Below are 21,042 nucleotides of genomic sequence, written 5' to 3' on the forward strand. Positions count from 1 at the left end.
GGGGGGGGGGGGGACCTTTTCCAACACTTAACCCACTGCCAGCTGGTCCAGTTGTAGCACGGACTGTGCTGGGGAGGGGGTGGAGGGTGGGCAGGAGAGTCTCATGGAATGTTAACGAGATCACTTAATGTCTTGCATCCATTTTCTCCCCCATCTCTCCAGCTACGGCCCTATCCCCACAACAAAGAGAAAGCGCTTTCTGGGGTGTGAAAACTGTTGTAGGCAAAACGTTGCCTACTCAGAGGGCTGCTGTCATTTGGCTGGGTTTGAAATGCCTGCTTGTCAAGGAATGGAAAGCAAAATGGAATAGTTGAACAAACTGAAAAGGATTGTGCCGTCCAATTACCGAGGCGGCGTTCCACAGATCCTCAATAGACATCCTCTGCCAGTTTATACCAAACACATCAGAAGGAAAATTAGCAGGTGTCTGTAGATAGAACCAGGCCACTGAGGCCAGCAGGCTGCCTAGCCATTTGTGCCAAACCAGAGAAAAGCTGCAAGCACTCTGCACCCCTAAATGATGACAAATCTGTCAATTAGGGAGGGCCTCCCTGTTCATGTCACTTTTGTAAATGGAGGAATTGACCTTGAGGAGTAGCATATTTATGAAATGATTATCAAGAAAACTTTAAAAGAGTTTGAAAAGTGTATAATTTTGTCTTATACTGGTATGTACAGACTTAGTTGTAATATTCTGTAGTCTTTTTTTCTTATGGTAACATGCTGTATTTTGTAGTACATTGTGATGATGCTTTTATGGAGGTTTTATGGCGTTTTATTTTTTATCATATAACTTTGAACACCTTCAAAAAATAAATGATCACTATTCAGAATGAATTACGTCAACAATGTCAATCCTTTCCCCTTTTTGGTCAACCATGCTAGACCTGTTGGGAAAAGAGCACACCAGTGCAAGGAAGAGGTGGAGAGAAGGAGGGAAAGATGGACAGAAAAAGGACTTCAAACGGAAAAATGTGAGGTCAGATGGAAAGCCCTCTGCCTTTAAAGTCCCTCATCTGGATTTCATTTGATAAATTCCACATCTTTTACATGTACTGGCTGCAATTTTCACTAGCTCCTGAATGTGCGGAGCCACACAACATCATGGTTGGCCAAATGATCTGGCCTGCAGTCACAGCAGCTAAGCTTCTCTTTATCTCTTACCTGCACATACTCACAAACACACAGGCGTGTGTGTGTGTGTGTGTGTGTGTGTGTGTCCTGGTGCGAAATCAAGAAAAAGAGACAGGGAGTGTCTGGATAAGAGAAGTCTCCAGAAACAGAACATTTCAGAGAGAGGTACATCAGCTGTTCAGGCAAAGATCCCTTGACATCTCTCTCTCTCTTCCCCCATTCTCTTTTGTCTATCTCTCTCTACATGTATAAGTACTCACATGCACATACACTGAGAAAAAACAGGCACACACAGGTGGCAGCCACACAGTCATACAAACACACTAAATTGCCTAGTTGTAGCACCTCTCATACAAAGTAAGTAGGCATGGACGTAAGAGTGACAGAAAACGAAAGAGACAGAGAGAATGGGAGACAGAGAGTAAGGGAGGACGGGTGTGAAAAGGGCCATTGAGACCGGCCTGGGGTGTCCCGCACCTGCACTGCCTATTCACCCTACTGTTTACACACTGTCATCCACAATTAATGCTCTTCCCAGGGGCTGGGTTGCCTGTCCTCTTCAGGGCCCTGGGACCCGTCCCAAAGCCCTTATGGATGCCTAATTGAGCATACTACCCTCCTGATTGAATTAACAGCTTGCTCCCTGAGACCTTTCCCCCTGCTATGAGGGAGGAGGGATGCCTCCACAGTCGTGTTGGACTAGAGTGCCATCACACATGGAGAACTGAGAGAGGGATTAAGGGTCAGGGGAGCAGAGTTGTTGAAACTGTCAAGAAAATGTGTCCCATTTTGTTGGCAAACCAACGCTGGAAATGTGAACTAGGGGCAATGAGAGATCCTTGTCTCCACTGCACTGGCCTTCCTGGAAATCACTGAGTGTCCTCATTTAAAAAATCTGGCAGCTTTTTTAGAAATAAATGGTCGGTTTTATATGGAGCAAGTAAAGAACAATAGAGGTAGAGAACATTGTCCCCTAGATACAACTATAGATCCAGGACGACGCCTCCACAGTCCTCATCTGCAAGTGTTTCTGTCCAAAAAAGGGTGTATGGCAGCGCAGATATGGAAAAGTTGTAGGAGGAATAATGGGAATGTTTGTGGAAAATTCAATCATATTTTTGAAAGGCCAAGTCATTGGACTTGCAACTGTGTGAAACAGTTATTTTGTTTTTAATCTGAGTGAATGTATTAAAAATTGTATATTGACCAACAAGTGTTTTGATAGTATACGTCACTATCTTTAGAAAAGACATACCTTTTGAAGTCCACATTTCTATCCTACAGTAGGTCACATCCAATCTTGAGGAGTGCTTGTTTGATCTCTTTGACAGACGACCAATCACTTGAATGAAAAGGAAATGGACATTTGTATGTAGTCCATAGTCAAGCTGTTGGTTTTGAGACAACACCATGCCGCTCACCTCTCTATGACCCCATAGTCCAGCTTTGGGGAAACATACCCATGCACCAATGAACTGTGCAGTTAGCCATCCCATGCCCCCGCTTTTTTGTTTTACAAGCAAGCCAGCACGTTCCCTGTTGTCACTTTTTACCCATTGCTCTGTTGATATGGTCCATGGGTGGGGCCAATTAAACTCGGACTGTTCCTCGGGCAGGTCAAGAGTTTAGTGGGTCATCCCTGCAAATTCTTGTGAAAATTAGTTATCTAATCCTGTACTCTGCCCTCTCTTCCTGTTCATAATCTTTTGGGGTGCCACTCTAGGTGGCATCCCATTTGCAGACTGTCATGTGCCGTTCTGAAGGTCTCTTACAGGATGAGCAATATGCTGAGCTGGCTCTTTACTGACAATAATGATCAGTTTAGTGGGATACAAGTCTTCAAAAACAGAAACCATGACTATAATTCAGACAGATATTCTATAGATGATACAGATACAAATTAAAAAAAGAAACAAAAATAACAATTGGATTCTCTTTTTTGTGTATTACAATCAGCTACTGCTGGGTTATATTTTACATGGGTGAAAAATATATTTGGAGCGACTGTAAATAATTGGCACTGAGATATTCCCGGACAGTCGGCTTATTCCTGAGATATTCCCGGACAGTGTACTGTAGAAAATGTCAAATCTCAAGGGTATCCCAAGTGGAGAAAGTTCTCTTTTGTATAAACAGTAACCTTGTGTTCTGGAAAAAATGTTATGTTTAAAAAAATATTTACACTTTTTCATCATTGGTGGAATAATTTTGTAAGTGCCTATTGTAAAGATAGAAATGTCCTCAGTTTCCCCTCACTGTCTTGGTTTGAGGCAACTCTGAGGAAAAACTGTGAGCTCATACTAGTTGTGCAAGGAAAAAAACGAGATTGGAGTTCAGATAATAATAAACGATGATGCTGAAGGAACAATACATCCATAACTTTGTATAAAATTAAACAGTCCAAATAATAACCTTTAGAGAAACAGACCTCAAGAACTTTGCAAATGCAGCAATATATGGATTATTAAGACAATTGCAGTATGCCTATTGTTTTGCATAATTATGATCAATTTGTATTAGTCTGGGTGTAGGGAACAGAGAGTATATAGACTCAAGGCACAAGGCCAAAGAAACACAAGTAACTCTCTTAAAACAAAGCCAAGCACATCAGGCATTCAAGACGACTGCTTATTCTTATCAATTGGGCTTAGATTATGAGGCTATTAGCTGTACATGAAAAAAGTGAATTGAACCCTTACAGCTAAAAACAGTGTGCATGTAGCACAACCTAGTGGATTCTTCGATTCATTACCACTGCAGTTCAGAAAAACTAAAATCAACGTGAAACTTAGCGCCTCACCTCACAGTCATTGAGGCTACAACGTCATTGTTATTACTACACATTTTTAAAAAGCTATTTGTTTGCTGTTTGCTCGGTGGGCTAATAACAAACAAACGAACGAGTTTTTAGAGGGGAACGTTCAGTCCAATCAGCCTTTGAATTGCCTATTTGAAACTGAACTGTCCACCACTCACTGCTCTCAGATGGACATAGACTGTGCTAATGGCATATTTCTCTTTACAATGTGACGTTTTGCATGTGAATCTGAGAGCAGAAAATAGAGATGCAATGTATTTCGTAGGCTACATGTGAAAGGCCACGGACAAAGGCAAAAGTGAAAGATATTTTTAGCATAGCCTACTATACTGTCACATAGAGGCGGGGCTTGGATGCTTGAGAATCAGGGATGCGAGCACCCAATAGCAGGTGGAGACTGTGGAGACAGCATTCGCCGTGCTGAAGGAAAATGAAATGAAGGACCGCAGTTAGAGCGATTAGGCCGCATGAAGTAGCCTATCGAGCCAGCAGTAATACAACGGGCTATTTTGACAAACCACAAGAGAAGTGCACAGTCTGTGCCGCGTCGCTTTGGGCAATACACGTTATGCCCAATTTTTACGAATTGTCGAGAGAAGCTTTCCATCTGTAACCTGATATTATGCAGGGTGCAGAAGGCACTTTACATATTGACTTCAAACAAAGCATCGATTCTGAAAATAATCGGCGATCCGGAAGGTCAGTTGGCTGTTTATGGTTTAGACAGAGTCATATAGGTTGTTTTCGGTCTTATTTATCTTAAAAGTAGCCTACACTTGAAAAGCTGTAAGTGCTTTCTTGTAGGTTATATAGATGAGCAGAATGTGGGATCAGCTGTTCCGTCAAGGGCCTAATCTGTATTCGTTTTTTTGTAAATATGACGAGTACATATGATTGATGTAAACAGCAAGAAAATAAGAGTGGCGATTGTAGGCTATGTAGCCTCATGTAAGATTTTAGATAAGGTTCCAGATTCTTTAAATGTTTGTAGGCTACAGAGAAAAATCACTGAAATGATTGAATTGGTACAGCAAATACCATTAACAAGGTAGGTTGGATGGTAGTGACATAGACTACAGGTGCTAGTTGTGGGTTGCCTTGGAAGGATGTGTGACTGGGATTGACACTGATGTAAACTTGAATGGCAAAAATAGAAAATCTCAATCATAATAAATAACTGACCGTAAATAATAATTTCCTTTTGGTTGATTTTCCAGCTCAAAATAGTGCAATTGCCCAGAGGGAGAAAAGACATAACAGAGCGTAAAATATGCATGTATGCTCTAGATGTGCATCATTCGTCCCCATAGATTTTTATCAGTAGTACACACCGAACAGTATAATCTCATAGATTTACTCTCAGCATATCAGTCTTGTTTTTTCCTCATCCACGTATCACAGTGCATCATGTACCCATTTGTGTTAATCCTGTTCGTATTGCATTTTCACTCTGTTATTTTCACTCAGAAAACCATGGTCGATCCTCTGGAACCAGAAGATCCCTGTAAGACCGGTGACCCATACATTGCGACTCCATCAGCAGAGGCGGATCTTCCTAGAATTCCAGAAGAGAATGGCACAGTGGTCACAGGAGCAACAGAGAATGACTCAGTCCCAGCCACTCCACCCCTGTCGGAGCCAGCATCTGGTCCAAATGAGAACCAGCAGTCGAACTCAGAGCAGCCGAACTCAGAGCAGCCGAACTCAGAGCAGTCGAACTCAGAGCAGCCAAACTCAGAGCAGCCGAACTCAGAGCAGTCGAACTCAGAGCAGCCAAACTCAGAGCAGCTGATCTCAGAGCAGCCGAAAAAGCTACACTTGGATCTCTATAACTTTGACACACCAGTAGCAGAAGGGAGTCGCTACGTGCTTACAAGTCCTCGCTCTTTGGAGGCATGTGCACGGTGTGGGGTCAAACCCGTGGAGCTGCTGTCCCGGCCTCTGTTGGATTTTGCCCGTGAGGCTCCAGGACGTTCAATGCGTGTGGCCACAGGGATGTTTGAGGTGTATGAGAGGGACCGGCATGGAAAACTTAGGCACTGCAGGGAGGAACGAGAGAGAATCATCAAGGAGGAGAAGAGACGCATCTTGCAGGCTGCACTGAACAGCAACAGCACAGTGTGGGAAAATCCTGAGAGTCAAGTCAACGGCACTCAGTCAGCTAAAACCAACTCTCTAAGCTCCAGTACAACCCCCAAAAATTCATCCATGAACACCCCAATAAGTGCAGGACTGACATCCAAAACGCCTCTGTCAGGCTCAGGTCAGTTAGATAAAACAATCCCCTCCAGTTCCAGCTCCTCCAGTAAGTCTTTTACAACATGCTCAAATCAGTCCTCAAAACTCAGTCCAAAGATCTCTATGCTTGCCTCCAAAGGCATCAACCCTGCTAAGCCAAATAAGCCCACCTCTAAAACTGAACCCTCTGTAAAAGCAAGTGCTGTGTCTCAGACATCCATGTCATCAACAGGTGGAAGATCACAGTCATCTACAGGTGTGGGTTCAAAAAAGACCTCTGGTAGCACATCTAAGTCTTCAAACACTTTTCCAAGGTTAACTCCCAAACCTAGCTCCTTTCCAAGAACATCATCTCTGGCAGCAGTTGTCTCCAAGTCTGCAGCACAAAGCCCGGCTGCTAATGGCACATGTGGTCCCTTCACCCAGCACAATGGGCACATCTTATCTCAATCAAAAGGCCCTGGTAGAAGTCATTCCCTGGAATCCTTGCAAAGGAGACGAGAGACAGTATGCACCTCTACGACTCCAACCACCACCACCCTAACCACATGTGGTTCCTCAGAGTCAGGAGCATCATCCTCCTACAGCTGGGACAGCCCACGGGATCATTGTGGCAAAGTCTGTAGCCCCAGAGCCCGCACCCTGGCCACCTTCAACTCCTTGATGGGTCGGAGCCTGAGCCTAGGTGACCTGAGTCACTCGCTCCAGACCACACAGAAGGTGGAGCGCATCGTTAAGGAGGTTAGACGCAAGGGGTTGAAAGCTGTACCTGAACGAGATCGCAAGATTGCTGCGCTGATGCTCGCCAGGTACCAAGAAGAGGATATCATGAGTCAGACACGTTACGTGGCCCACCTGCAGTGGGACAGCGAGCGGCGCCTTGACGAGCTGAGGCGAGAGCGCGAGGAGAGGGAGAAACAGCGGGCAATGCAGCAGTGCCAACGGGCATGGCAGTCTCAGGTGTCCACCCGCCAGCGACGTCTCAGCCAACAGGAGCGTGATTCGTCTGCTGCAAAGCTACGGCTGGCAGTGGAGAGCAAGGAGCGATGGCGGGGGCAGGCGGAACAACAGGAGCGCAACAAGATGCAGCGGCTGCAGCAGGCAGCACGTGAGGAAAAGCAGAAGAAAGCCCTGCAAGAGCAAAACCTGCGTGCTCTGGAGGAGGAGCGAGTGGCCATTTTAGAGCAGGAGAAGCTGCTGCTGAGAGAGAAGCTGACCATTGCTGAGCTCAAGAGGCAAGAGCGGGAGCACCAGATACAGGAAGAGCGCCTGGGGCTGAACCGCGCCGAGCGGAGACGTCACGCCGCGCTGACCCAGGAGATCGCCCGACGAGAGGAAGAGGAGCGCGACGAGGCCCGCAGGCAAGCCAAGGAGAAGCTGAACCGTTCTTTGGAAAACTATGAGCAGATGGTTGAGCGACGGGAGAGAGAGCTGAAGGAAAAGGCCAAACGCGAGGAGCAGCAGAGTCAGAAAGCAAGAAAGACTGCCGAGCGGAGGGAGCGGCAGCAGAAGCAACAGCTCGAGGCAAGAGTGCGGGAGACGGAGAAGAGGGCGCAGCAAGCGGCCCTGGTGGCTGAGGAGCGGGTAAAAGAGAAGGCTCAGCGAGCCGTCCAGAGCAGACAAGAGAAGGAGAAGCTCCAGAGACTGAACCGACAGCGTGTGGAGGAGGAGGAGAAGCTGAGACGCCTGGAACTCCTTCAGTCCATCGAGAGGAAGCTGGAGAAGAGCGAGCAGATCTTCAAGGAGAAGCGTGCTATCCTGGAAAGCGCTCGATCTGTGGCACAAGCCTCTTTTCATGTTCGGGACAAGGTGCGGGAGGAGACCAACATGCGCACATTTGATAAAATGGCCCTGGAGGCCCAATTCAAAGCCAGTCTGGATGAGAAGTGTGAGAAGTGAAAACCCTCAACCCTGCAAACTGGGTCTTACCACTGCTCCTTTGCAGGGAGTGGTCTTATTGTAGCTCAAGCCTTCATGCAAGCCTCATAATCGCAAAACCTTTGCAGGACATGTCCTAAAAGATCACAATTCATGTATTTATTTTCCACCAGTGGGCTATCTTCATCATGTACAAAAGCAATGTGTTCCCTTACTTTTGATGGTTTTGACTGGTTGCTAATCGGACAATCATCAGTTCATCATTGGATTTGTTTTGGACAAGGACTGAGTTTTTTTTTTAAGCTTGGCATGAAGCCATTGCTCAACTTGAAGACGTGCTGAAAATAAAAAGAGGACTGTTGACTTGGAAACCAGACACCATGACAACCGAAATGGCTTTTGACGAAGAAAAAAGCTTCTGTTCCTGTGGCAGTAAAGACAAAAAGGGGAGTGTCTTTAAGTACAAAAAATAAACAAGTTCTCTGTCTGAGACCCTATGTAACAGTGATGTTCTAAACTGCTGACAAGGCAGCCGTTGAAAGTGACATCGTAAGGATTCTCAGCACAATGGAGCTGCTGAGATAGCATTACTCGTCTGGTTCAGAGTCAAGGATGTCTCCAAACAGCACATCGCAGTCAGCCTCCTGCCTCAGCTGGGTATGTACAAATGATCATCATGTTATGCCTCTCCTTACCAATGTGTATTTTCCCCTGAGAACAGAGATGCATGTATACACATGTGAGTTCTGTTAGTTTAATGTGAAAGCCTTTGGCTGCAACTATAAAACAAAGTCAGAAGCTTTTTCTGTACTATATGTAAGTACATAAAAAGGATGAACAGCTGATACTGTCTATCAGCACAACCCCCCTCTTCACCCGTACATAAACCCTCAGCATTCTCACTGTGGTAGCCAACTGGAGTTTACAGAGACAGAATGCAAATCTGCAAATCTCCAGATTAAATGGAAAAAGGGAAAGAAAAAAACAGTCTCTGGGTGTGGGTGTGTGTGGCAAGGTTCTGCTTTCTCATGTCAGAGTTGCCATGGTAATAAGCGACAAGGATGGTAGCTGACTGTGAGCCAGAGAACATGGAGGGTGCCAGGGAAGGCTGCAAAGTGGGGGGCGGTGGTGGTGGTGGTGGTGGTTGTGATGGGGGGAGGTGGGTGGTTGTTTTTGTGGACCCATACACTAATAGTAGTGGTGGGGTTATTTATCCAGAAGAAACTGCCGTCTCATCCTGTCTGCCTGCTGAGGCTCACTGGCAGAATAGCCTAGATTGATTCCTGATGAGGGAGACATGGTAGTGCTATCTGCACATTCCTGGACATTACACCACGACCCAGGGTTGGTTTAGCATGCACACTGCCAACTCATGCATCCATCTGTGCTCAGGTTTTTCATGGCCAGTGATTAGGCCAGAACACACACACACAGTAGGAATAAAAATATCCAACAGACTAAACACACATTTGAGCCCAGCCGCATTATTTTTGCTTAAGCCCAGTAATGCTGGCGGCTGATTGTGAGTCAGGATTATTACACAACCATTTCTCTTGTCCTTGAAGGAGAGTAAGGACAGGTGAGGTAAGGTTAGTGTTTATGCAGAATGTCGTGAATTACAGTGAAGAATCATTTCATTTTAAACAAATTGTCCCAAAAGGACTGTTTTCATGTAAAAACAGTTTATTGTGTGTAATTGAAAATAAAATGGCAAAGATTAGCACACGGTTGCAACAGAACACAAGATATTCAGGCAATTTAAAAGAAATTATCTGGTTGGATGCCTTGCATTTTCATACATTTATGACTGCAATTGACAAATTTTACATTAACTGTCGGTTCCTCATGACCTCCTCCCCTCCCTCTCTCTCTCTCTCTCTCTCTCTCTCTCTCTCTCTCTTAGATACAGGAGAACAGGTGGCACAGGTGACCATCCACTGATTCCAGAAAGTCCTCCCTAATTCATATTCACACTGATCGACACTCTTGTTTTCGGTAACCAAGTATAGAGTGGACTAGACCACAGCTTTATAAACACTTAGACAAAAAGGTAATCAGTACAATAACGATAGTTTTCACCACACCACCAGACCCTCTGGTTAAAGAATCTTTAACACTAATAAGTACCTTGGAGTACAATAACTTCAACAGGAGAATACTGTAACATCCATACTGACTAAGTCTTTAACCTGAGCATCTACCAGCCCCTTAGCAACACATTAGAGAACAGGGAAAGGATTCACAACCAACAATGTGCAGGGTAAGCTGCTATTTCAATCAGCACTGACAATTAAATACAGTTTTTTAGAACATGCTGAACAGTGTATTAATATACAATACAAAGCGGAACAAAATAAACAGACCTGTCTTTAATGGGTTATGTTGTGTCTGGTGTCTGTAAGGAGAAATCACTCAAAACAATTAAATCATCGGTCACCAAATGGGAGTTTTGTTATTAAGCTAGATATTTTTGTACACCTTTGATGTCTCCATGACTTCAATCCACATTCTGAATCAAGCAGGTTTCTAGAAAAATAAATGAAGAAAATTATTTCAGAGTCGGTTATTTGACAGTCGGTTATCGTTATGAGTATTGGATCCTTTGAAAATAATGTTTAATAGTTTTTTAAAGGTAAGACATTAAAGAGGACCTACTATGCTTTACCGGTTTTCCCCTTTCTTTTAGTATGTTTTAAGCGTTCTCTGCATGTAAATGCTTGGGAAAGTTACAAAGCCCAAAGTACACACCAGAGGGAGTAACTCTCCCACAGAAAACACTTTTTTGAGCTGCCTCAAGTGTTTTGTTGGAATTCCAGCCCTTTTTCTTTGTAACAAGATGACTCAATCTCGTAAAATGATCCCTACTGCCCGCCTAGTATTTCCGACAGAGGGTGAATAGAGATGTACAGTATGAGAGAAATAATGTGTTTTTGGAACATTGAAGCATGCAGATCTATTTTAGAAGACCTCAAAAGTCCTCTTTCAACGTTTTGTTCAGATGTCCAAAATTAATTATATCTTTGCTAGTCCTTGTGGAATATTATATCATTAATATACAGTATGTAATCCAAATCTGTAGTTGGTACTAGCCTATTGCAATCAGTGGTTTTGCAGTAACATACACTTAATATATTCCCAAACTTTAACTGAATCTGATGAGGGAACTCTAACCATACCAGTCATCACCAGATTCAAGGACCAGTTTAGACAAGCCACTGTGTATCTGCCTGCCTCTGCCTCTCTCTGTCTCCCCCTAAAAGTGTTCCGATTCACGAGAATCTTGGCGAGCAATGATCTGGTAGACCTTCTGTCTGAAGCTGCTGTCAGAGGTGAGGCGACGCGCTGTCTCTCTCAGGTCCTCCAGGCTGGGGTTCTGGTCAGTTGAATGGACAAATGACTGGGAGTGCTTCACTAACAGATAGGAAAGAAAGACAGGGACATTTGTCAATTTGTTCACTAGATTTACAAACTACTCTAGGAGTATACATTCATTTTCCAATTTTATGTAGAAGTTTTCCTGAAAATGGGAGATTCCCTTGGAGACTTTACACTGTATGTTTAATCCCCAAACTCCTTATCCCTGAGAATGCAGCAGCTTTTAGTGTAATGTTTTAACCACAATCTCATGCAATCTCATTGCTAGTTCTCATGCACATGCAATCAATTTAATTTGTGATGCAATGGTGGTGGTCTTAAAAATGTGCCCATGGCTATACAAGCTGAAACAGTGTATATAAAACAGCTATGGTAAATATGGCTGTAATACTTGCCATCTGACAAGCCTGTAGAGCACAGCTGTACATTTGACACACATTATGTTACGGCCATTGCCAGAATGGTTAAGGAGTGTAAAGATTAATTTCTGTGCAAAGCAGTCACCCATAAAGAGACATACCTTTATTCTGCACATATTAAGAGACATATTTAACCCTTTATACTGCACATATTTAAAGGCATATTTATAATTGCTAAGCTAAAGGTGAGAAATTGTTACTTTTTCCTTTCTGTATTTTAGCGACCGCAAGACTGCCCACTATGATGAATAAATGTAGCCTATGTTTGTGAACATGTTTGGATGCATGAATGCATCTGGATATCCCTGTGGGTGTGTTTTCATGTCAGTACAGTTTGTGAGTATTTTTGTGTGTATATTAAGCCTGTGCATGTGTGTGTGTGTGTGTGTGTATGTGTGTGCCAGATGAATCAGATGTTGACTCACGCCAGTGCTGTCTGGAGGCTCTCCTCTGAACACGGCAGCTCTTGATGCGACGAGCCGCAGCTCTATGTAGATACACAGCATTCTTCATGATAGCAGGCAGTTTGGCCTCAATTTCTGCTGCACAGATGCAATCCTCAAAAAACTCTAAAAGTAAACAACAAACACATTTTATTAACAGTAGAAGTAGATAGTAGTGTGCTGTAAAAGTGCACAGTACATTTGGTTCAATCATGACATTGGATTTCACATTCATCACGTCAAATTCATCACGTCATCCATACGTAGTCATAATCTATAAGATTATTAATGAACAAACTATTGACGCTCTTTACTCTCACATAGAACTGTACCTTCCGGCATATTCTTTGCATTTCCCTCCATAGCTCAATATGACTGCATGGCTCCAGTAGCACATTAACTTCTTAAAATAGCCCAGCATCTACTATGTAATTACCAATGCCTCAGGGACACTCAACGTCATCCATAACCCTGTATTAGAAACAAGAGTAGTGGGGATGCCTTTGTTGGGTGTGTATGTCCAAGGCTGCATGTGTGTTGTGCATATGTGTGTGTCTGCATGCATGAAAGAGTGCATTAGAGCGTGCCAGTTCCTGGTAGAGTTGACTCACTTTTAAGATGGCTGACATCTCCACGCATCCTCTCGTTGCGTTCGCATGCTGGCTCTAGGGTGGTGAGACCCTGCTCCAGCCTCTGCAAAGCCTCCTCGGCCAGCTTCAGTCTGCGCTCCAGCTCCATACGGGTCTCCATCTCCACCTGAGCCCCACAACAAATGAAGGTAAACAGAGGGAGGGAATAGTGAGGAAGCTGTAGCACTGCACAGCACAGCCCTTCTACTGATTTCAGTGACTTCATTATGGTCAATTGAGAGGGTGGCAGAAGGAATGGTTAAATAGCTCATGGATCTTCTTTTTGTAATTGGATTCCTTGCTGGAGTCCATTAGTTGGACCTGTTTAAACTGCTGAAGGCAATAGAATAGCCCATTATTAGGACTGTTGAACTGAGATGAACTAACATAACATAACCACAAGAAAATGAACCTACAAGCAATATGCCTCACAGTGCCACACCACAGTCTAAATCAAACTTCCAGCAGGCTAAATGAGTTTGATATTTGTCATTGTTATTGCAGCTCAATATTTGTTTCAAATGTTGGGGTTGTTTCCCAGCACTGTGGAGTGCTTCACCTTGAGCTCGGCCTCTGTCTGCTGCTTGTCTGCAGTGAGCTGCACCAGAGACTGCTGCAGTGTCCGCGCCTGAGCCGAGTAGAACTCTCGCTCCTCCTGCAGCACAGACGCCTGCTTCTCATTCTCCTTTAGCCTGCAGGGGGCAGCACATATCAGTAATGCACACACATGTACATCATATACAGACAGAACAGGCTCGTCACCTATTGTATAAAGTGGCTGAATTCACGGGGTTCCTCAGAGCAGAATGTAAAATATAGGCTGTTTTCTGTTTAACAGACTTGCGTGATTACACTCTTACAGCAAGACAATATCAACAAAATGGACATTTCTGTAGAACATTTTAACAACAGATTATTTTTTTTAATTTCTTAATCATGGAAAAACTGTAACATTAGAGTTATCAACAATAAATAGATTACTCTTTAAACTGCAGTGTTGTTTCACCATGAGCATTGGTCTGTCTTGTCGGAGGTTTAACTGATGTTATAGGGGTCTAGCTTGAAGAGTTTATTTGATAATCTGCCTTGCGATATGGCTGGGCCCTGCGCCCTCCCAGAGGTCATTCACATAACCCCATCAATTCAACCAGTACTTCTCAATGCTCGCTGGTGTCTAGTCGATGAGCAGGCAAGCTTTTAAATCAATGTCCATTTCCACTTTAGTACTCCCCATTGCTAAACTCCATTAGCCCTAACTCAGCCCCAGGACAGACTTTATGCCTGCCTGCCAACAAAACATCAACTGACTCTCCCTGATCTATAGATATCACAATAGGGTTTTAGTTCATGACACAATTGAACACGCACAATCTTCTTATACGCAAATGCATTTTTCAACGTGAAAAACATGCAGATACTAAGCACAAAGTGCAGAAAACACTTCCAGGCCTGATCCAATCTGACTACAGTCTTTACAGAATATTGCTCAGTTACTTATCACAGATGAGGTTAGAATATGTGTGAGCCTCAGTGTCACCTGGCCTCTGCTAGCTCCTTCTCTGTCTGCAGGATCTTCATCTGCTCCTCGATTAAACAGAGGTTTGCCTGGAGCTGACTGGTGTTGTCTGGGTGCTCTCCTGAGTCCTCCCCCAGCTCTGGTGAGGTGCTCCTGGCTTCATCTTCTGGGCCCCCTCCTTTGTCCTCCTCTCCATGCTCTTGCTTATGGAGGAGCTCCAGAGTGAGCTGCTTCTCATGAGACAGCTCCTGAGGGCACAAGGTCATTTCACAGAAGTTAATGCTCCTTGTCATAGCCACCAGAGTAAACTGGTTAGGTTGGACTTTTATTGCCCACACCACAAACTGGCAAATACAAATGCATTGGGCTACAGCCCAATAGACTCTGTATTTTGATGTTTAGAGAAAAACAGCCTTCTATCGTCTAACAAATATTTCCAGAATCAAGGTTTTGGTGTCCTTAGTAAAGCACACCCCATGCTTTTATCCCCAGTAGGGTAGACAATTGTAAAGGGGGCTTTAAATGGACTTCCCAAAAAGACCATTTGAAAGCAGCAGCTCATTCAAAATGTTTTATTCAGGACACAGAGCACACCTACTCCAGTTCTAAAGTATATACTGGCGTCAGGTTAGTTACAAAATAGATTTGAAAGCGCTGCTACTAGTCTATACAGTGCCCTCCACAATTATTGGCACGGGTGAATGTGACCAAAACAGGCTATGAAAAAATATATCTTTGCTGTTTATCAACTTGGTCTTTCCCTCAAAATAATCACAAAAATCTTACCTTTTCATCGGAGTAAAATTCTTGAAAGAAATATTTTTTTTGACATTACATAAAATATTTTTCTCCAAAGCATGGGTGCCACAATTATTGGCACCCCTAGAAAATCCTATAATTAAAATCTAACTGAAGTATATTACCAGTCATGTTTTACATTTTTGAGTTCACCTGTTTCATTAGGAACTCTTAAGTGGTCAACCATGGCTTCCTGCTTTTCTGAGGTATAAATATGAGGCGACACAGGCCAAATACCCTTAGTCATTTATCAAGATGGGAAAGACAAAAGAACTCAGTGTCAAAGTGCGACAAAAAGTTGTTGAGCTGCTAAAATCCAGATTTAGGGAAATAAGAAAATATCTAAACAGTTGGAAATACCCACTTCCACAATCAGGGCAATAGTTAAGAAGTTAAAAGCGACAGGAGATGTAAGGAATCAGCCTGGAAGAGGACCTATCTGTAAATTAACCCCACGCACCGTGAGGAGGATGGTTCGACTGGTAAAAGAATCTCCAAGGATCACAGCTGGATAAATGCAGAGGTTAGTTAAGTCCTGGGGTCAGAAGGTCTCCAGAACTACCATCAGACTGCACCTACATCACCACAAGCTGTTTTTGAGGGTTATCAGAAAAAAAGCCTCTGCTGTCAATCAACAACAAACAAAAGTGCCTACAGTTTGCCAAATGTAAGTCAGACTTTTATATTAGAGTTATATGGTCAGATGAGACCAAAATAAGGCTTCTTGGCAACAAACATCAAAGGTGGGTTTGGCGTAGACAGAAAGATAGCCATACAGAAGAGCACCCCATACCCACATTGAAGTATGGTGGCGGATCTCTGATGTTGTTGGGCTGTTTTTCTTCCAAAGGCCCTGGACATCTTGTTAGGATACATGGTATCATGTACTCCATCAAATACCAGTAGATATTAAATAAAAACCTAACAGCCCCCCTCTAGGAAGCTTAAAAGGGGCCGTGGTTGGACTTCCCAGCAGGACAATGATCCGAAGCACACCTCAAAATCAACACAAAAATGGTTCACCGACAGCAGAATAAAGGTTTTGCCATGGCCATCACAGTCCCCAGACCTAAACCCCATAGAAAATCTGTGGGAAGAGCTGAAGCCGAATCTGCAAATGTGTTGACCTCAGAATCTGAAGGATCTGCAGAGATACTGTATGTAGGAATGGTCTCAGGGCTGTGCCATGTGTTCACCAACCTCATCACGCATTATAGGAGAAGACTTGGAGCTGTTATCTTGGCAAAGGGAGGCTGCTCAAAACATTAAATGAAGGGGTGCCAATAATTGTGGCACACCTGTTTAGGAGAATAGTATTTATTTAATGAATTTTTTTTTTTTCTTTCAATTATTTTATTTCAATGAAAAGGTAAGATTCTTGTAAATATTTTGAGTGAAAGACCAAGAGGATAAACAGCAAACAAATATTTTTTCATATAGCCTGTTTTGAGCACATTCACTAAGGGTGCCAATAATTGCGGAGGGCACTGTACATCTCTGAATGGTTTAGACCCGTAATACATCTCTGATATGTTTAAAGAATATAAACCGAGTAGGGCTCTTAGATCCATGGACTCAGGTCAGCTAGTAGAGCTCAGAGTCCAAACCAAACATGGTGAAGCAGGATTTCGATGTTATGCAGCATGCAACTGAAACAAACTGCCAGAAGATCTTAAGTGTGTCCCAAATGGAGGAATGGAGACCTCTATTCGCTAAAAGTGACATCATGGGCTCATGGCTTAACGCTATTGGCGGGCCTATTTTTAGGCTCCAAGCTCTATTTTGTCGGGCTTTGTCAGGCTCTAGTTTTTCCTCAAAGGTTCTCTATCCGGAGTTCCATTAGAGATAAGTCGGTTGCTTCTTCCACTGTTCTTCCACTCTTTTACTTTATGTACTTTGTTCTTTCTTTTATTTACTTTTTTTTACATTTGTATTTTCCTTTTATTCGTGACTGTTGTTTTTTAGTGACAGTGGTTTGCAGTGTTGTGTTAACCTGTTCCCACAGACACAGTATGCTTGTCTCCCCCTGTTAATCTGTACCTCAAGTGATCGCTGCAGGAGTGTGGTCAAGCTATGTAGCTCTTTCTTCTCATTCTCCACTCCCTTCAGTGACTGAGCTGTGCCATCCAAATCCCTGCCAACACAGGGCAAAACAAGATATTAGCATCAAGCAAAAGACAAACATATTGCGTAAGGTTGTGGGCTTGCAGTTAATTACAGGCATTACAGTGGAAATACAGATAAGATAAGAACTGGCATAACCCCAGGATGTATCACTATATATCCTTCACCATAGTATTATAAGGGAACACCTGAAAAGTTATGATGCTTTTATTTTGGTAATACAAGGGGCAGAAAAATGTTTTCATTCACAGATTGTAATAAAGTGTAGTAAAAATGTCGTACATATTAAATATTAATAATTGTCCTCAGACTGACACGAAAACACCTCACCAATATTTGTTGCATAATGATGTCTAATTGTAAATAAAGTAAACTTTATAAAATCTTACAATTTGATCTGATCCTGCTCTGTTCTCAATTCGAGCACCACCTCCTCGAACCTCTGCTTCTCCTCCTCCAGAACCTGGTTTACTCGCTCGAGCTCCTGTGGCAGACACAAACAAACATACATACACACATGGCTGTCTTAAATCCTCATACAAACATTCATCAGAATAAGTTACAAAATAAAACTAGTTACAAAATAACACACACATGCAAGCATGAATATTATAGGAATGAGAGATGGAACAGAAATGGACAAATGTACTGTATGTGTGTTAGGCATTTAAGATGTCCTCTAATCCAGAGGGACTAACAGCACACTAATGCATGTTTTCCTTATCTCTGTGTTTTCTGTGAGCCGATTGCCAGACCTAAGCATTGCTACCAACATGCTGTTAAGTGTCAACTCACCTCCTTCTGTTCCCTTTGCAGACTAAGTTCTTCTGTCTCCTCCATTAGTTTATCTGAGTGAAGCATCCAACATTTTAAAATAGATTACTCTCTACAACTACTCCTTCCCTCCACAATAAACCTGTAAGAACACAGCACACACTTCCCATATCTCTGTTCATTTCATCTTTCTCTGATCCAGAATGACCCCCCTCTTACCCAGATACTCCTGCTTCTCTTTTGCCAGCTGGAGCCCTTGAGCCTCCAGACTCTCAATCATGGCTTCACCCAGCTGGGCATTCTTCCAGGTGCTGTGGGAAAACACAGTCAAGTACTTGGTGAAATACTGGAACCAAGGAAAAAACTGTCTGAAACTGCCCACTCAAAAGCAACACACAAAGGGACAACACAGAAGCCTTCACTGGAGCATAAAGACGTCAGTCTGAAGAGTAAGCCATTGTGTATGACTGGTACTGTATGAATTTGATGCCAGTGGTGTCTGTGATTAAATTAATAATGCTGTAATGGTCAGGTTTAGCATAGAGAACTTTAAAAATAGGTTCCTTATTTTGAAGACACATTAATCAAAGTCAGGCAATGCTATCTAAATGTCTTTGGTTAAATGGTATTTTAGTGTGCTATTAGCTATAGATCTTTTGAGGATGCCAGTATGTGCATATGATTACATGGCCTGTGGTACTTTCAAAGTGTGTAAGTGGTGCTTTTAGATGCGAACGGTTGCTGTGCCACTTACACTTTGCCAGACTCCTGCAGCATCTCCATCCACTGGTTCTGCTCTGCCTCAGCCTCAGCTGCCAGAACTATATTACCCTGTGGAAACAACAGAACTTTGTCATCATTCTGTGCAAAACAATATGAAAAGTAGACAAAAAGGCAAACAACTTACTGTGAAATCCTCGTGGTTAATCACCATTGCAAAAGGCATTCCCTGGTCTTCCCTTGGAGTTACTACACATCCTCCTAGTGGAATAACTCCCTTGGTTGGAGAGCAAGACAGACAGACAGACAGACAGACAGAGCGAGAGAGAGAAAGAGAGTGTGATAGAGACAGAGCGAGAAAGAGAGAGAGAGAGAGAGAGAGAGAGAGAGAGAGAGAAATAGATGGGAGTCAGGGCAGGATGAATGGACTCATTAATTACTAGGATAGCAACGATGACCTCCTGAGTGCATTTGTCCAAATGCAATTGGGTTTGATTAATTATGGGATATGGGTCAAATATACTGCCACCATCAGTACTGGCACTCCTCATTTCCCCTATGAACTATCAATCATGTGGGCTTTAGCTGGTGGCTTGAGGATAGAAGGCACAATGACACTTACTTTGGGATGGATGTTGAAGAATCTATTTGTCTCAAAGTTCCTTTTTTCATTTTCAGCATAGTAGAGCAGGAAACTGTCCTTAATAATGAAAAACCTGAAAAAATGTTTACAATTTACAAAAACTGCCACAGATAGTACCGTAAGATCAGAAAAGATTACATAGTTACAATGCAAGAGGGGTTCTGCAAAAAGGGCAAATTCTCCAAAAGCTGGTTTTACAATTAAATGAAGCAATGATTTGTTAATTTGTTAATTTAAAAGACAGTTCCCAGTATATCAGTACCCTTATGTAATTAATATGTAAACACATGTTCAGAATGTTCAGCAATCAGCACACAAGGCCATTTGAATGTAATATGTCATTATCAGTATTCATCATATTCTTTGTCAGACATCAGAGCTGCATCAGATTTGTTCTTAGTTTATGTGAGCTCGGTAACCTTAGCATTCAAATTAATGGTAGAACTACGCAACAGATAGATACAAGTTATCAGACTTAAGGATGAGTATACTTCTGATCTATACTATCTACTTGTATGCTCCGATACGTATATCTGGGACAGGAGAGAGATTGCCGTACCTGCGAGACCACTTGGCAGAAGGACGTCCGAATGGCCTTTTCCACAACACCCCGTGGATCTGCACCTTGGTGCTGATGTCCAGCACGTCTGTGTCCGTCTGCTCCATGGAGCTCCAGGGTGAGGTGAGTGACAGTCTGGAGGAAGAGGAGAACATGGTCCCCACTCCAAGCCAGGGGTAGGGTGGGTGGAGCGATGGAGCAAAATATCAATGAAGTAAAAATAGAAATGCACACATCAGTGTACATAAATTCCATAAACACACATGCACATATAAACACACACACACAAACTGACATACAAACACACACACACACACACACACAAACTGACATACAAAAACACACACAGAAAAATCTCCAATAATTCAGTGAGGTGGAATAATGTGGCTGCCAATAACTACATCGGCTGGCGGGAGAGAAAGATGGAAATAAAGCAGGGATATATAGAGGGAGGGCGAGGGAGTGTGCAGAGAGAAAAATGAGCTGGGGCGGGATGTAATAGCGGCTTTAGTAGAGTTTCTAAATCGGAGAGAAGGTCAATACCTCTCAGTGATCCTCACTGCCAGTAAAACACCATCATTGAGATTACTGCACTTCTAGCTGTGGGATCGCTTTAAACTCAAAGCTCTGTAATTGCGGGCTTCAAGTCCAGACACACACATGTAAAAGAGCAGTCCTCCCATTCTCAAACTAATCCTACATACAGCTTAATGTGCTGACATCATTTCCTACGTAAGTGCACACAGCTCAGAAAATATTCCATGGTCATCAAGTTTATCCGTGTATAACACTTGTGAACTTGAGGAGTCCATTCTGTTTTTTGGGTTGTTTACAGTAGCAATGGTGTGCTTATAGCTGGGATTAAACCCCTGGGACCACTTTACTGAGCTGGGAGGGATCTATGTTTTATAACAAACAATAACAAATGATAAACAACAGAAGAAAGCACAGTCATCTCTGCCCAGTGTCATTCA

General features: G+C 43.1%; 2 protein-coding genes across 2 annotated transcripts; one reads left to right on the forward strand and one right to left on the reverse strand.

Moving 5' to 3' along the window:
* Positions 1–878: 878 nt before the first annotated feature.
* On the forward strand, positions 879–8,089 carry ccdc177 (coiled-coil domain containing 177; the record flags this gene model as incomplete). The annotated part of the gene is given in 3 exon segments (XM_080850146.1): positions 879–979; positions 5,420–5,583; positions 5,586–8,089. Coding segments are annotated over 3 exon segments (2,769 nt in total).
* A 2,349-nt stretch (positions 8,090–10,438) lies between these two features.
* plekhd1 (pleckstrin homology domain containing, family D (with coiled-coil domains) member 1) lies at positions 10,439–20,223 on the reverse strand (the record flags this gene model as incomplete). The annotated part of the gene is made up of 14 exons (XM_080850657.1): positions 10,439–10,594; positions 11,373–11,479; positions 12,288–12,431; positions 12,917–13,061; positions 13,494–13,626; positions 14,472–14,698; positions 17,289–17,382; positions 17,762–17,856; positions 18,168–18,220; positions 18,366–18,457; positions 18,901–18,977; positions 19,054–19,143; positions 19,489–19,582; positions 20,069–20,223. 14 exons carry the CDS (start codon positions 20,221–20,223, stop codon positions 10,583–10,585), a joined length of 1,518 nt encoding a protein of 505 aa, XP_080706783.1. The 3' UTR covers positions 10,439–10,582.
* Positions 20,224–21,042: the final 819 nt, after the last annotated feature.

Source organism: Sprattus sprattus (assembly GCF_963457725.1).
Source record: "Sprattus sprattus genome assembly, chromosome: 13".
Taxonomy (NCBI): Eukaryota; Metazoa; Chordata; class Actinopteri; order Clupeiformes; family Clupeidae; genus Sprattus; species Sprattus sprattus.